We start from the raw sequence: 15,433 nt of genomic DNA on the forward strand, positions 1-15,433 counted from the left end.
ATATGTATCAGAAACCAAATCTATGAAATACGACGAATATTCATAATACCTTTATTTTTCATTCATTTATTTTCTATCCACACTCTCCTAACATCTAAGTTTAATGGTACTTTCCTTCAACATCAATCAACACCAGTCAATTGCACTTCAATTTAAAAAGAGAAATGACAACTTGCCTGAGAAGCCATGATCTGGGTCTTCAAATCGGTAAACATCTGCAAAGAAGGATAACATTAGAGGTCAAATTCTAGGTATCCATCCGCATACCCACAATAATAATATTAATAACAACAATAATAATAACTGCAAAAATTCCCCATTTCTCTCTACCCCACCTCTAAGTTGTTACAGCTTTTGTTCACTCAATGATTTTGATGTTTCTAACAAATATAATAAGTCCCCAATATAAATTTTGTTTGAATGCAAGAAAATAGATAAAAGATTTTCGAAGGCTTGTAAAAGAAATACGATATTTTAAGAAGATACACAATAGGGAAGATAATCAAAAAGGACGAAAAGACAATGAAGATATGAAAAAAATGTAAAGGTTGTAGTTCGCATTTCTTAAAATAATTTTTTTGGTGGTTACAGACTGAGGGTCAGGGGGAATTAGGGAATCAAGCGAACTTCTGGAATAAAAGGCGGTGTAATTCTTTATCATAATTCTAATTAAAATAACATGTTAGAAATAAATCATCCATTATAAGCTTCTATGCATCATTGTGGATGCACCGACATTTAATTGTTCAAATGAGAGACAAAAAGCAAGGGAAGGTGTATAAACCATTGTACCTGCTCACTAACTTTTAAGATTTAATAAATGGAAAGAGTATAAACCATTATACCTGTTCACTTATGAGTATCAAGCTCAGCATTGGTCTGCTAAGACTCCATTGGTTACCACAATCCTCAAATAAAAGGATCTCAAAAAGGGTCTTTAAAATCTGCAAACGTGATAAACATATTCTTGTTTCTCAGAAGAATGATTACAGATTACATATGAAACAAACGCACAAACAGGTTAGATAAACTAAACACAATCAAAAGCCGTCACTTGAGATATATCTAATGAATTCTCCCCTCCCAAATGGGCTCATCTTGATGAGTTAATAATAATTTTCGATATAAGAAAAGATATATTGATGTGGATCTGATGTTGAGATATTTCTGAGAGATTATAATAAATTACTGTTCTAAAAACTGAAAGCTACTAGGTTTGATCCATTTCAGTTATTTCCTCACTGTAATGACACCCTATCGGTTAGCTTGATATCAAATACTACAGAAACCAGAACCAAGATGCCTGCTTGACTTGAACAAATTTGCATGATAGCAAGAAAGTCAAATTCTTCTGCATGATAGCAAGAAAGTTTCTTACTTCTGGAAACAAAGTGGGACAATCTACAATGTGGCGAGAGAGATTAATAGCAGCAGGTGAAGATGGGGCCTCTCCCATAGTGATGTTGTTGAAATAGAAAGCTGCCAAGTTATCAACAGCTGACGCACACTGCAACAGAAATTAAAAGACCTCAAGGTACGTGTACACACTATGTAAAACATTGGTTAACAAAAAAAGTAATAAAGAAGAATTAATGATATTGAGAAAGCAATTGATTATGTTGATTGGGATTTTTTGGAAGCAGTGCTGAAACTCGAAAACTTTAGGGAAAAATGGATTCAGTGGAACCGATTTCATGGATGCATTCCTAAATTTTCCGTATTTATAAATAGTAGACCTAGAGGAATAATTTAGAATCTCATAGCATTCGTCAAGAAGGACCACTTTCACCATTTTTATTTCTTAGTACATTGATTGAGGATATGCATCCTAAAAGCCATTTGAGAGTTTCATTGTTGGATAAGATAAAGTTCATTCTCAATTCTTGGATAGATGGAAACACTTCAATCTTTCTCGTGGAGGTTGTTTAACATTATGTAACTCAGTTTTATCAAGTATACCTTTATACTACATGCCTATTTTCTTTTTTAGAAAATCGACTTATCCTTACCTAGAACTCAAAATTTCATTTTGAATCTGCTAGATTGAAGCTTCAAGATGACAAAAAAGAATAATAAAAAAGATATTTCTTCATGGTGGTCTCTCTCCAAGACTTCTGACATTAGTTTAAATTGGCATGCATTTATTCTTCCGGAATTCTATCCTTTATTTGTTGTATTTTGAAGCCACAATCTCTTTCCATCAATTCAATGAAATGTTTCGTTTCTTATTTCTATAAAAAGAAGTAAAAATAAAAAATAAACCAAAAAGAGAAGAAGAAAAAAAGAAACAAGTATAGGAAGACTATACATAACCATACCTGAGATGAGATATTTGTATCCAGTCCTTTCAGGCCGGATTCAAGAGAACCAGCTAGATGCATGAACGTGTTTTTGTCAAGATTTAGAATAAAAACAATATGACTGCTGAACATAACCTCCAGAAAAGCAAAATAGGCCCTGGTCAGCTGCAAAGAAAAATGAACCGTTAAAATAAAAGAAGAGTGCAAGGCAAATATTTTGAAAATCGAATCCCAAGAAGCCAAACGGCTGAATGGACCAGAAAAAAAAAAAATTGAGATCCGATCCATGAATGGTAAACCCAAAGAGGCACAACCTTGAGGGGACATGTTGAGGATCTCACATTATAAAAATAAAGGAGCCTCATGATTTTAATAAGAAAGTTGGATCATTTCTCTAGCTGCTAATTGGTTTTGAGATAGAACCCCTAATAGTATTAATTCAAAAGACTTGAAAATTGACCAAATGGATAGATTGTGAGTTGACTTCAATAATTATCTTTGTGATTCAATGGAAATACTTACTTTGAAGAAATGAGTCGGAGGATTATATGAAAATACCGTTGGATCGTGCTCAAATTTGGTCAGTCTGTTCGAGACATATAGAATTTCATTTTGAACGGTTGGATCGTTGTTTGAAGCTCTGGTTTGTTTGTAATCGCTGCTGAATAAAATCTGCAAAACTAGAAATTCTCCTTCTCTCTCACTCTCGCAAACCCTCCTCATGCAAGACCCTCACTACCAGCCGCTAACCTAAACAATTTATGCCGTCCGACAGCAACACCCGCTGCCTATCTATGGTAGCCATGAGCCGACACGCCATCAGCCGCTACTGCCCGATCTTTGCCAAAATCTTGAGAAAAACCTTGGGTAAGACTTATTTTTCCTTATAATTTGGGAGGTGAAATTCACCCATTTGATTTTGAGTTAAATTAGTAATCTCTATTTGGTGTGAAACTTAGATTCAAGATTTGGAAGTTTTGAGGCATTGACCATTAAGCTAGAGACCATTTTTCGTTTTGCAGAAAATTGATAAAGATCGGTAAGTTCTGGGTAAGCGCGGTTGAGTTTAAAAGGTTTTCAATTGCCCATTAAATTTTGGTTTTCTTTTTGGTTGATGCCGATTATATTTGGAATTTAGATTCAAGATTGGAGTACTTCAGAGTGCGCAACGTGCTGTCCAGCGGATTCGAGTTCGTTCGGCAAGTAGTTTGGTAAGCGTTGTGATCCTTGTTGTTGGTTGTCGGCCACCTATTGATTATTGGACTAAAAGAATGGTTTAATTTTAAGTATTTTGAAGGTTCTAAGTCGTCATCCATTGAGTTTTAAAATCTGCTAAGAGGAGATTTTGAAGTCGAAATCCTGCGAGTGTTTGTTGATCAAGTTTTGTTTGGGTAAGTTATTTGGTGACCGTTTGATTAAATTTGTATGTTTGGGGCCTGGTTCCAAAGACTGAAATTTAGTATTATGTCTTTATTAGGGGACTCAATTCAGGACTTATTTTGTTGGAGATCATTAGCTAGATTAATATCTGAATTTGACTTCGAGGTAAGTAATCTTACTACTGGAACTGCCCACGGGCCAGGCACTGGATGTATGCTAGCATGATGGATGAATGTTATGGTAGAATGACAGCATGATGAACTGATAGTTTAGTATAACCGATGTATGTTCTTGCTTGAGGATCTGAAAGATGTATTTGTGCACATAGATACTTGAATGCTAGCATGAGATGATATTTGATTTCATGAGGTTGTATGTGATCTGTGGATATTGAGGCATGTGTGTATATTATAGAGCCATGATGTTGAGGCACATATGTATGTCATAGAACCATATTGTGATAATTATGGTGTCGAGCCTATGATAGTAATTTTACTGATTAGTTAGAATGGCCACTAAGTTTGTGTTTCCTTCGAGATTCACCAGTTAGTGTCTCCTTCGGGATTCACCAGTTTGTGTTTCCTTCGGGATTCACCAGTTATTGTGTCTCCTTCGGGATTCACCAATTTGTGTTTCCTTTGGGATTCACCAGATATTGTGTTTCTTTCGAGATTCACCAGATATTGTGTTTCCTTCGGGATTCACCAGNACCAGATATTGTGTTTCCTTCGGGATTCACCAGATATTGTGTTTCCTTCGGGATTCACCAGTTTGTGTTTCCTTCGGGATTCACCAGTTGTGTTTCCTTCGGGATTCACTAGTTATTGTGTCTCCTTCGGGATTCACCAGTTATTGTGTCTCCTTCGAGATTCACCAGTTTGTGTTTCCTTCGGGATTCACTAGTTATTGTGTTTCCTTTGGGATTCACCAAAGGTAGTGGGCATATTTAGCTACAGTAGGATAGAACTCAGTTTTTCATGTATGTATGTGTTCCATGAGGACTAGGACAGTTTATATGTTCCACCAGAGGTAGGCATCTAGAAGACATAGATGCTTAACCTGACCCCAGTAGTGGGGTTACTTACTGAGTATTTTATACTCATTCTTTCTCATGTTGTTGTTTCAGGTAAAGGTAGAGATGCACCGGCGACGGACAAGCGGAATTCGTGATCGAGTCATTGGGATTAGTTTTATGCTTCCGCTCATGAGATTTAGATTTCTTTTCATGTTTTTCTTAACTTTCAGTTTTGATGTTTAAAACTTACTATTAAGAATCGTTTTCAGACTTATTTATTATCATTTATGATTTATGGGTACCCTACTATTGTTTTTAATGTTTAAATTTAATGAAAGTCTTTTGAACTTACCTTATTTAATTAGCATTTATTTCACCATAACAGAGTGTCATTTTAAGTTCCATGCATGCATTTATTTAGTAACGGCCTAACTTAAGTCCTAGGGGATCGAGTCATTACAAAAATACCAAATTCTTCCACCGATTCTTGGATGTAAAGAGATGGAATCTTATCTCAGAACTGCTAAATGATCAAGGAATTGCAACACACTCCTTTAAGGAAATTGAAGGCCTAATATTAGACTTTTACTCCTCTTTGTACACCAAATCCCCTGGCCTAAGAACTATCCCTCTCAACTTTCGATGGCCTAAAGTCAACCATAGTCAGAATACCTTGCTGACAGCCAAGTTCACCACAGTTGAAATCAGATTGGCTTTAAACTCGTTGGGTAAAAATAAGGCCCCCGGCCCGGATGGATTCACAGGTGAATTCCTCAAAATTCTGGGATTTTTTCAAAGATAAGTTCCTGGAATTATTTGAAGATTTTTATGGAAATGGAAAGCTAAACTCATGTATAAAAGAGAACTTTATCAGCTTGATTCAAAAGAAAAAAGATGTTATCCAAGTACGCGACTTCAGACCAATCAGTTTAACTACTTTGACATACAAAATTGTTGCAAAAGTATTAGCTGAGAGACTAAAGAAGGTAATGCCAAGCATAATTGATACTACACAAAGTGCCTTTATTGAAGGAAGACAAATCCTAGACCCAATTCTCACTGCCAACGAAGTGGTAGAGGAATACTGTTCAAAGAAGAAAAAAGGGTGGATCTTAAAACTTGACTTAGAGAAAGCATTCGATCGTGTTAATTGGGCCTTTCTTGAAAAATTCCTCGTTGAAAAGAACTTTGATTCAAGATGGATAATGTGGATGATGGGCTGTGTTTCTAACCCAAAATACTTGATTTTCATAAACGGGAGATCATGTGGAAAATCCAAGCTACAAGGGGCATAAGACAAGGCGACCCACTTCCACCTTTTCTCTTCTTATTAGTCAGTGAGGTATTAAGCACACTATTGAATAGGCTTCATGAGAAAAACAAATTCGAAGCCTTCCTAGTGGGCAAAGATAGAGTTCATATCTCCATTTTGCAATTTGTTGATGATACATTGATATTCTGTAAAGATGATGAGGAGATATTAGAAAATTTAAAGAAATCAATTAAGCTAAATCAATTGAGCTCTTCGAGTGGTGTTCAAGGCTGAAGACAAATTGGGACAAATCTGCTCTAAGTGGTATGGTATCAATATCGATAATATCAAGCTGAATGCAGAAGCATCCAGACTGAATTGCATGGTTGTCCACCTCCCATTCATGTACCTTAGCCTCCCGTTAGGTGGCTACCCAAAACAAGTGGCTTTCTGGCAACCAGTGATTGATAAAATTCAAAGCAAATTGGACAAATGGAAAAGATATCATCTCTCTAGAGGAGGTCGTTCTACTCTTTGTAAGTTTGTTTTTATCCCACATCCTTTATACATGTCAATTTTCTTGATGCCAGAAAAGGTGATCCTGATTATTGAAAGACTATTGAGAAACTTTTTATGGGAAGGGCACTCGGGAGGTAAACTAAATCACTTAGTTAAATGGGACTTTGTCACTCGTGCACAAGAAGATGGTGGACTCGGTATTGGAGGTCTGAAAATTAAAAACCAAAGTTTCCTAGCTAAATGGGGGTGGAAGTTTATCATTGATGAAAACTCTCTGTGGAGCCAAGTGATAAAAAGTATCCATGGTAGTAGCACGTTCGGTTGGCATACCAATGGAAAAGTTAACTGTAGCTTACGAAGCCCTTGGATTAATATATCAAGGACTTAGTTTTAGTAGAAACATTGGCAGCATTTAAAATAGGCAACGGTAGAAGGGCTGCTTTTGGAACGACCCTTGGTTGGATTTTATTCCTCTAAAAACCTCCTTCCCAAGACTTTACACCATTTCTATAAAGCCTGACAGAGCTGTCCATTATTTTTGGGATGATGCACTTGAATCATGGTCCATCCACTTCCGAAGACTACTAAAGGAAGAAGAGTTGGAAGAACTCCTTATTGGACAGCTTTTCACTTCTACATTAACTACGATTTCAGATAAAAGACGCTGGATCTTAGAATCTAATGGCTCTTTTTCAGTAAAATCCCTCGTCAAACATCTATGAAAACATCTAGAAATGGCATTGTGGAAACCTAAAAGCCCAAGGAGGATAAACATTACGATTTGGATAATGCTATATGGGCTGCTAAATTGTGTAGATATTTTACAACAGAAGCTTCCCACTCACTATATCTCACCACGGGCTTGTTCTCGCTGTTTGGCAGACTCTGAAAATCTGCAACATTTATTCCTCAGATGTGTGTATGCAGAAAACTCTTGGCTCTATCTGCTTAATTGTTTTAATACTAGTTGGGTATTCGGTAATGACTTCAAAGCTAATATCCTTCAACTGTTGATTGGTCCTAAACTGAAAAAGAAGCCGAGATTAATTTGGATCAATGCAGTCAATGCCTTGTTATCAAAGTTATAGTTCGAAAGGAACCAAAGAGTGTTTCATGACAAAGCTTCCCTTCATATTTCCTCCTACTTTAAAAACCTTTGAATATATCTAGTTCTTTTGTTGATTTTATTTTGTCCAGTCTATTTAAGTTTATGTAAGCTCATTGTACTAGGCATGGATTTCGTGTCATTGTTTTGTCATCTTTACCTTTCTATTTAGGATATGATGAGAGTGTCAAGGAGGTGTCAACCTAGTTGAGATGTTCGAGTGCACTTACTAATCCTTTTATATTGCTTTTGTGTCCTCGTAATTATCTTGTAACAACTTTTATTATCTTAATGAAGAGGTTTTGTTTCATTTTTTTTTAAAAAAGATATGAATATACAAGTGTATAAAGCATAGAAAAGGCAAATATAACAAAATATTTACAATAATGGAAAACCCTAACAATAGAATTATAACGCTCCCCCTCAAGTTGGAGCACATATGTTAATCATGCCCAACTTGTTACATAGATAATCTATACATCTTCCATCCAATGCTTTTGTGAAGATATCTCCTAATTGTTCTCCGGTCTTCACATATCCAGTAGATACCAACCTTTCTTGAATTTTCTCACGTACAAAATGGCAATCAACTTCAATATATTTAGTCTTTTCATGAAATACTGGATTAGACGCAATATGAAGTGCTGCTTGATTATCACACCACAACTTTGTCAGTGTGCTGATTTCAAATCCCAACTCAACAAGAAGTTGATATATCTATATTGAAATAGGGAAAGAGGACAACACAAGGAGTTTACGTGGAAAACCCTAATTCAGGGAAGAAAAACCACGATAGAAAAGAACTTATTATTTTTATGTCACTTTACAATAGACCCAACCCTAGATATAAATAGAATAATGTGAAACCCTAATTTAGCAAATATAGTAAAAAGACAAAAATGCCCTTAGGGCTAATTTAACATATTTCAACAATCTAAATCAATTCAAACACAGACTGTGCCATTGCTCTATATTTTGATTTTGCACTTGAACGTGACACCACATTTTGCTTCTTACTCTTCCAAGAAATCAAATTACCACCAACAAAAACACAATACTTTGAGGTTGATCTTCTGTCTCTTAAGAACCTGCCCAATCGGCATCTAAGAAACATTCAATATTAGTATGACCATGGTCCATGATCCTTATATAATAAACCATGCCCGGAAGCAGCCTTCAGATAACAAAGAATTTGTTCCAATGCAGCCCAATGATCAACTGTAGGGCATGACATGTACTAACTCACAATACTTACTGAATAGGCTATGTCGGGTCGAGTAACTGTAAGGTATTTAAGTTTTCCTACTAACCTCCTATATCTTTCAGGATCTTTTAGCAATTCTTCATCTTTTGTGAGCTATAAGATGGGCATCATTGGGGTACTACATGGCTTAGCCCCTAGCTACCCTGTTTCAGTCAACAAGTCAAGTACATATTTTCTCTGTGATAATATGATAATAGTATTCCGTTCTTACTTCTTATTACCTCAATTCCTAAGAAGTATTTCAACATACCCAAATCTTTTATATGGAATTAACTATAAAGAAAGGTCTTTAGGGACTGGATACCTAAAGCATCATCACCAGTAATCAATATATCATCCACATATACGACTAACAAGATGACACCACCCTCAGATCTCTTAAAAAAGACCGAATGATCTAACGTGCTCTTCCGCATTTCAAAGCTTTAATCACCTGACTAAATTTACCAAACCAAGCTCGTGGGCTCTGCTTTAATCCATACAATGATTTACAAAGACGACACACCGTTCCATTCTCCCCCTGAGTAACAAACCCTGGTGGTTGCTCCATATACACCTCTTCTTGAAGATCACCATGAAGAAATGCATTTTTAATATCAAGCTGATGTAAAAGCCAATGATTGATTGAAGCTAATGAAATAAACAACCTCACAGATGCCATTTTTGCTATAGGAGAAAAAGTATCAGCATAGTCAACGCCATAAGTTTGTGCATAGCGCCATAAGTTTGTGTGTAGCCTTTCGCTACAAGGCGCGCTTTTAATCGAGCAACAAAACCATCAGGATTGACTTTAACTGCAAACACCCATTTGCAACCGATAGCCTTCTTTCCTGCTGAGAGAGAAACTAAATCCCAAGTACAATTATCATCTAAGGCAGTCATCTCCTCTACCATTGCGGCACACCAAAAACAGCCTCATGAACAGTTTTAGGGATGGATACAGACTCTAAGGATGCAATAAATGAACATGTGGAAGGCGACAAATGGTTATATGAAACAAAAGAGGAAATAGAATGAGCATATGTACGTTTACCTTTACAAAGAGCAATAGGAAGATCATCACTCGTTTCTGGATCCAATGACCAAGAAGACTCTGGTACAGGGCATTGAACTGAAGGAGGTTGTCGTCGAGTATAGACCTTAATGATGGGTGGAAGAGTAGAGGTACTCACAGCTGGAGATGAATCAGGAACAGGATCGGAAGAAGAAATAACTGTGTAGACAAGGAAATCATCCTCTAATTCCTTATGCTCCCCCTGACTCTTATTCGAAGAGAAAGACGGAGATAAAAAATGAGGTATGTTAAAAAAACGTGACATCAGGAGAGAAGAAATATTTATTTAGACTAGGACAATAACACCGATACCCTTTTTGAACATGGGAATTACCAAGAAAAATACATTTTAAGGACTTTGGATCCAGCTTGGTATGCTGAGGCCAAACATCCCGAACACAGTAGGTACAACCAAATATTTTGGGTGGAATGGGAAACAAATGTTGCTTGGGGCATAAAGTACGAAAATGTATCTCACTCTTAAGAATGGAAGAGGGCATACGATTTATTAAGAAACAAGTTGTAGAAACAACATCAGCCCAAAAGGACTTTGAAACATGCATTTGAAACATCAAAGCTCTGGCTGTCTCAAGGAGATTGATGAAGAATGTCATGGTCATCTAAATAAGATTTGAGTGCATGAGAGAAATATTCCTTAGCATTATCACTTCGTAGAATTTTAAGAGCACCACTAAACTGAGTTTGAATTTCAGCATGGAAGTTACGAAAATGAGAAAGTAACTCAGAACGACTTTTCATTAAATATAACTATGTAACACGAGAATAATCATCGACAAATGTAACAAAATACCTAAACCCTCCTTTGGACTCAACAGGACATGGACCCCAAACATCAGAATGGACTAATTCAAAAGGAGCACTAGCTCATTTATTGACTCAAGGATACAAACTCAAACGATGAAATTTAGCAAACTGACATGACTTACAATCTAAAGAAGACAAATGTTGAAGTTGTGGACGAAGACTTAACACAGAGATAGACAGATGACCCAAACGACAATACTCATCAAAGGGAGACGACACACTTGAGCATGTGATGGCTATAGGTGTTTGTGGTTCAAAGATGTAAAGACCTCCAAATTCACACCCTTTACCAATAGTCTGCTTCGTCGTAAGATCCTAAAATAAGCAATAACAAGGAAAAAAGAAGACACAATAATGAAGATCACGAGTGAGTTTACTGACCGAAATCAAATTAAACGAGAAATGTGGTGATTTTAAAATTGATGACAAAGAAATTGATTCAGTAAGATGGACGGTTCCTAATCCTAAAACAAGAGTGGAGGTTCCATCAGCTATAGTGACATTAGGTGAAGAGGTAGATGTACAAAGGTTAGAGATAAACTGGGGTTACCTGTCATATGGTTTGTAGTGCCAAAGTCAATGACCCATTTTGATGTGGAGGAAAGAAGGCATTTAGAAATGTTACTTGTCTCTATGATAGTCATAATGGGAGTAGAAGATGATGCCCTCAATGACTCTTGATACTGTTGAAATTTAGCAAACTCCTCTGAAGAAATCGTAATTGACTTGTCAAGATTATCAGGAGTAGAGGTGACATGTGCAAGGGGTGATGGCATCCTCTGACCCTTATTCATCAATCTTCTGCATTCACGTTTCGTATGATCAAGTTTATGACAATAATAGCAAACAATACCTCTTGGATTTGATCTTTGATTATTGGGATGATCTTTAGAGCTATTTTATTCAACCCCCTTATTACCTTTATAATCATTTATGATCCCAATCAAAGCACTACTAGAATCAGATGATGTAACTGCTTGTATCTTCTCGATAGGAAGTATTCGAGTGTAAGCTTCTTCCAACGATGAGATATTTGAGCTTGACAACACTTGATCTTTGGCCAACTCATATTTAGGTGCAAGACCTACTAAAAAACTCCTGGTAAACAACTTTTCACGTTGAGCCATTAGAACTTTTGGATCCGTGCTGATTGGCATCAAGGCATTGAATTCCGCACATGTATTTTTAACCTCCATAAAGTAGCTTGTAAGAGATTTTTCTCCTTGATCAGGTTGATAGTCTTACAAACATCAAACACTCTATTAATATTCTCTTTCCCTAAATAAAGGAAATCCAAATATTTCAATAGTTCCTTGACTGATTCACAGTGATTTACTAGTTCAATGATTTCATGGTCAATAGAATTCTTGATTTGTAGAAGCATTCTTGAATCGTCCCGCCACCAAATCTTTTTATTAGCATCAATTGGTGGCTCTTCAGTGATGTGATCATCCATCTCCATGCTCCTAATAAAGTGGCGAACATTTGATCCCCATGAATAGTAGTTGGATCCATTCAACTTGTGTTCAGTTACTTTTGACACCATAGGAACAATCTCAGACATGACTACTAGTTTCTTATCAGCCATTACCTCAAAAAATATACACCGGACAGAAGAGAATCAAACCCTAATTTACCGAAGAGACGTCTTTACAAGCAGTGAGTATATCTATATATCCCAAACAAACACACCACCAAGGAGAGTCGACAAAACTGAGGAAACCCACAGAAGACGAACCAAAACAGGTGGCGCATGGATTGACGGCAGAAGGGAAAAAGTGGTGCGTGAGCCTCACGCGCTAGTTAGATGGAATCCGGACTTTGGGGTTTTGTAGATTGGCGGCTGGGCTTTTCGACGGATTGGACGGTGTCGAAAACTATTTTTTTTTTTTTTTTTTTGTGGCAGCGGCTAACGGCGGCGAACGAACCGAAGACGGCGACTGTGAACTCACCCCTCCACAAAACCTTAGACGTAACACAAACGGGCTCTAAATTCTTAAACCCAAAGGTTCACAAAACCTTAAGTTTGTTTAGAGGGCTCTGATACCATGTAAAACTCTTAGGTTTGAGAGAGAATCAGAAGACTCTATTCATTCACCAAAGATATGAATATATACAAGTGTATAAAGCATAGAAAAAGAAAATATAACAAAATATTTATAATAATGGAAAACTCTAACAATAGAATTATAATAGATAGAACCGTAAGCCTCAGTGCTTCTGCCTTTGGGGCGTGAAAGGTGTAAGCCTAAGTGAAAAGTGGGTAAAAGAATTAAAACAATAAATTTGTATAGGGGATGTTGGCGGTGGTGGGATTCCATTCAACACGTGTAGACTCTAATTATCTTCAGTTGGATAAGAAAATAATAGCAGCCGGCATGCAAGTTAGCTTTCTAATCCATAAGAAAAAGGCTAGCTTTTTTTTTTTCCCCCTACTCTTTAAACACCGTTTCCCCTCTTTTTTGTAATTTTGCCGATTTTTTTTGTTCATTATCACAGCAAAGACAAAAACTGGTTTTCTTCTTCTCCTTAGTCTTATCTTTTTTGTGGTGCTGCAGCTATTTCAAACTTTGTTTCTACTATTTTATATTTTTACAACTTCTCAACATATATTGTTTTTAATTCTACTTCTAATTACAAAATATGCATTTTCGCAGTTTTCCTCTTATTTTTTAAAATGTTTTGTTTTGTTTTCTTTCTTTATGTCTCTTTGTTCTATTTTTTTTTAAAAAAATAATGATGTAATCATACAACTCTTATATTATGGCACTATAATAGTAAGCATACAAAGTTTTACATTTTATAATTATTATTATATCTATAATGAGGCTTACACCTAATTTTTTTTAATAGAACAATCAATTTTCATTGAGAAAAAAATGAAAGAATACACGGGCAAACAAAAAATCAGCCCACAAAAAAAGGAGAATCCCACACCAAGAAGGGACTCCAATTAAACAAGATTATATCAATCGAATAATTACAAAAAACCTTCGAAATCGAAGCTCAGTGAGACATGAAAGTGAACAAGATACCAACTCTCCCCAGCTTCCCTCTCAAGCTCCTTAAACACCCTACTATTCCTCTCACCCCCACAAAACCCAAACAATAGCACAAACACTAACAAACCAGAGAAAACACCCTCTCTCCCCAAACGGTGTATTGAGGAAGAACTCCTTGATCATCTCTAAAACCTCTGTGACAAGCATACATCCAAGCAAAAGTCTGGAAAAAGGAAGGATATTTCGAGGCTTGCGCCTCATAGCGCCTCAAGGCTTACGTCTCACCTCCCCGTGGGAAAACGCCTCAAGACCACCTCAAGTTTTTTAAAACATTGTGTGGAAGTGGGCACAATTTTGTATAGTTGGAGTCCCTTCCTGCAAAAGGGGAACCCTTTTTTGTGGACTTGGTTTTTGGTATGCCCATGTATTCTTCATTTTTCCTCAATGAAAGTGGTTGTTTTCATTAAAAAAAAAAGGCCGTCCCCCTTTGGGTCTATTTGAAGGGCATTGTTATCATTTCATTACAACTTGAATAATACTTCTACTTCAAGAATTCTCCAAGATTCTTAGTCTACACTAAGAGAAAAAATCGGATATTCAAAAACAGTTTAAAGTCTTCAAAAGATCCTTGATTCTTCTATATTTAATGCTCTTGTTTAGCAGAAAGATATACAACCCCAAAAAGATCCCAACCTAAATTTTCTTGTTGCAAATTGGACCCATCTTTTGCACTCCGGATCTTATACACATCCTTTGGATTATTTCATAAATCAATAAAATTGTTTCTTATCCCCCCCAAAAAAAGGAAATTAAGCTACGATTAAATTTAGGTTAAGCAACAAGAAGTTAGTGCAACTTATGATTAACTCTTTATTAAGTTAAGCAATACCTTGGAGCAATGGTAGATTTACTAAGGGCTAGAGAGGCTGGAGCCCTCCTCAATATTAAAATCTTAATATTATTAGGTAAAAATTCCTTCTGATTCTAAAGTTAAGCAATATTACTCCGTTGGCAAATGGGTTTTAAGCCCCCTCAGTGCCTATGTTAAGTCCAGTTTGGGCCCAAGCTTACATGGGCTTTCTTAACCTGAGGCGTGACAAGGGTGGGGATAGGTAGTCTTTTAGTGCATGGTATTTTATTTATTTAAAAATATATACAGAAGCTATTTTTTCGGAAACATAATTTTCATTTCAAATTAGTTCTTTAAAATTGATTTTGTATATCAAATATAAATAGAAATGGAAAATTTAGAAAAAGAGAAAAATAAATAAATAAATAACAACAATGATGTAAACTACGCATCTTGGAGAATTCTCGAAAGAAAAGTATTATTCATTCGTTCTCCATACGTGGGGGAAGACTCCTATTTATAGAGTTTTAATACAAGTGGGGTAAAAAAGAGAATTAACCTAGACTATTACCCAATTACTCAATTAACCCCATTTTTCTTACATCAAACAATTTTCACTATTTTGTAAAAAGAATAAATCTCACAAAAAGAAACTATATTTCTTTTAGTGTCAGAAAAAACTTGTATACATCTTATTCCAAACTTTATTACCTTTCTTGTATGTATACAAAATCTAGCTATACTTTTTATTGAACAAAAATAATATAAAAAAATAGTTCAGTTATAGTTTTTAACAAACAAATTTAATATAAAAATACAATGTACGTACCTAATTTTTCAAAAGTACTTTTACTAATGCTAATACTG

At 35.9% G+C, this 15,433-nt stretch overlaps 1 protein-coding gene and 1 pseudogene across 8 annotated transcripts in view; both read right to left on the reverse strand.

Annotated features, from left to right (window-relative positions):
- LOC120076320 (exportin-7) overlaps positions 1-15,433 on the reverse strand; it is an 89,737-nt gene that overhangs the window by 820 nt on the left and 73,484 nt on the right. For all 8 annotated transcript variants that reach the window (XM_039030102.1, XM_039030103.1, XM_039030100.1 and 5 more), the window contains 4 exons: positions 2,319-2,465; positions 1,379-1,507; positions 846-944; positions 177-215 (listed from right to left, as the gene is read on the reverse strand). In XM_039030102.1, the coding sequence (XP_038886030.1) occupies positions 177-215; positions 846-944; positions 1,379-1,507; positions 2,319-2,465 (414 nt within the window). The remainder of the gene's footprint in view (positions 1-176; positions 216-845; positions 945-1,378; positions 1,508-2,318; positions 2,466-15,433) is intronic.
- Positions 8,446-15,367, reverse strand: LOC120076321 (annotated as a pseudogene).

Source organism: Benincasa hispida, chromosome 4 (genome assembly GCF_009727055.1).
Source record: "Benincasa hispida cultivar B227 chromosome 4, ASM972705v1, whole genome shotgun sequence".
Lineage (NCBI taxonomy): Eukaryota > Viridiplantae > Streptophyta > Magnoliopsida > Cucurbitales > Cucurbitaceae > Benincasa > Benincasa hispida.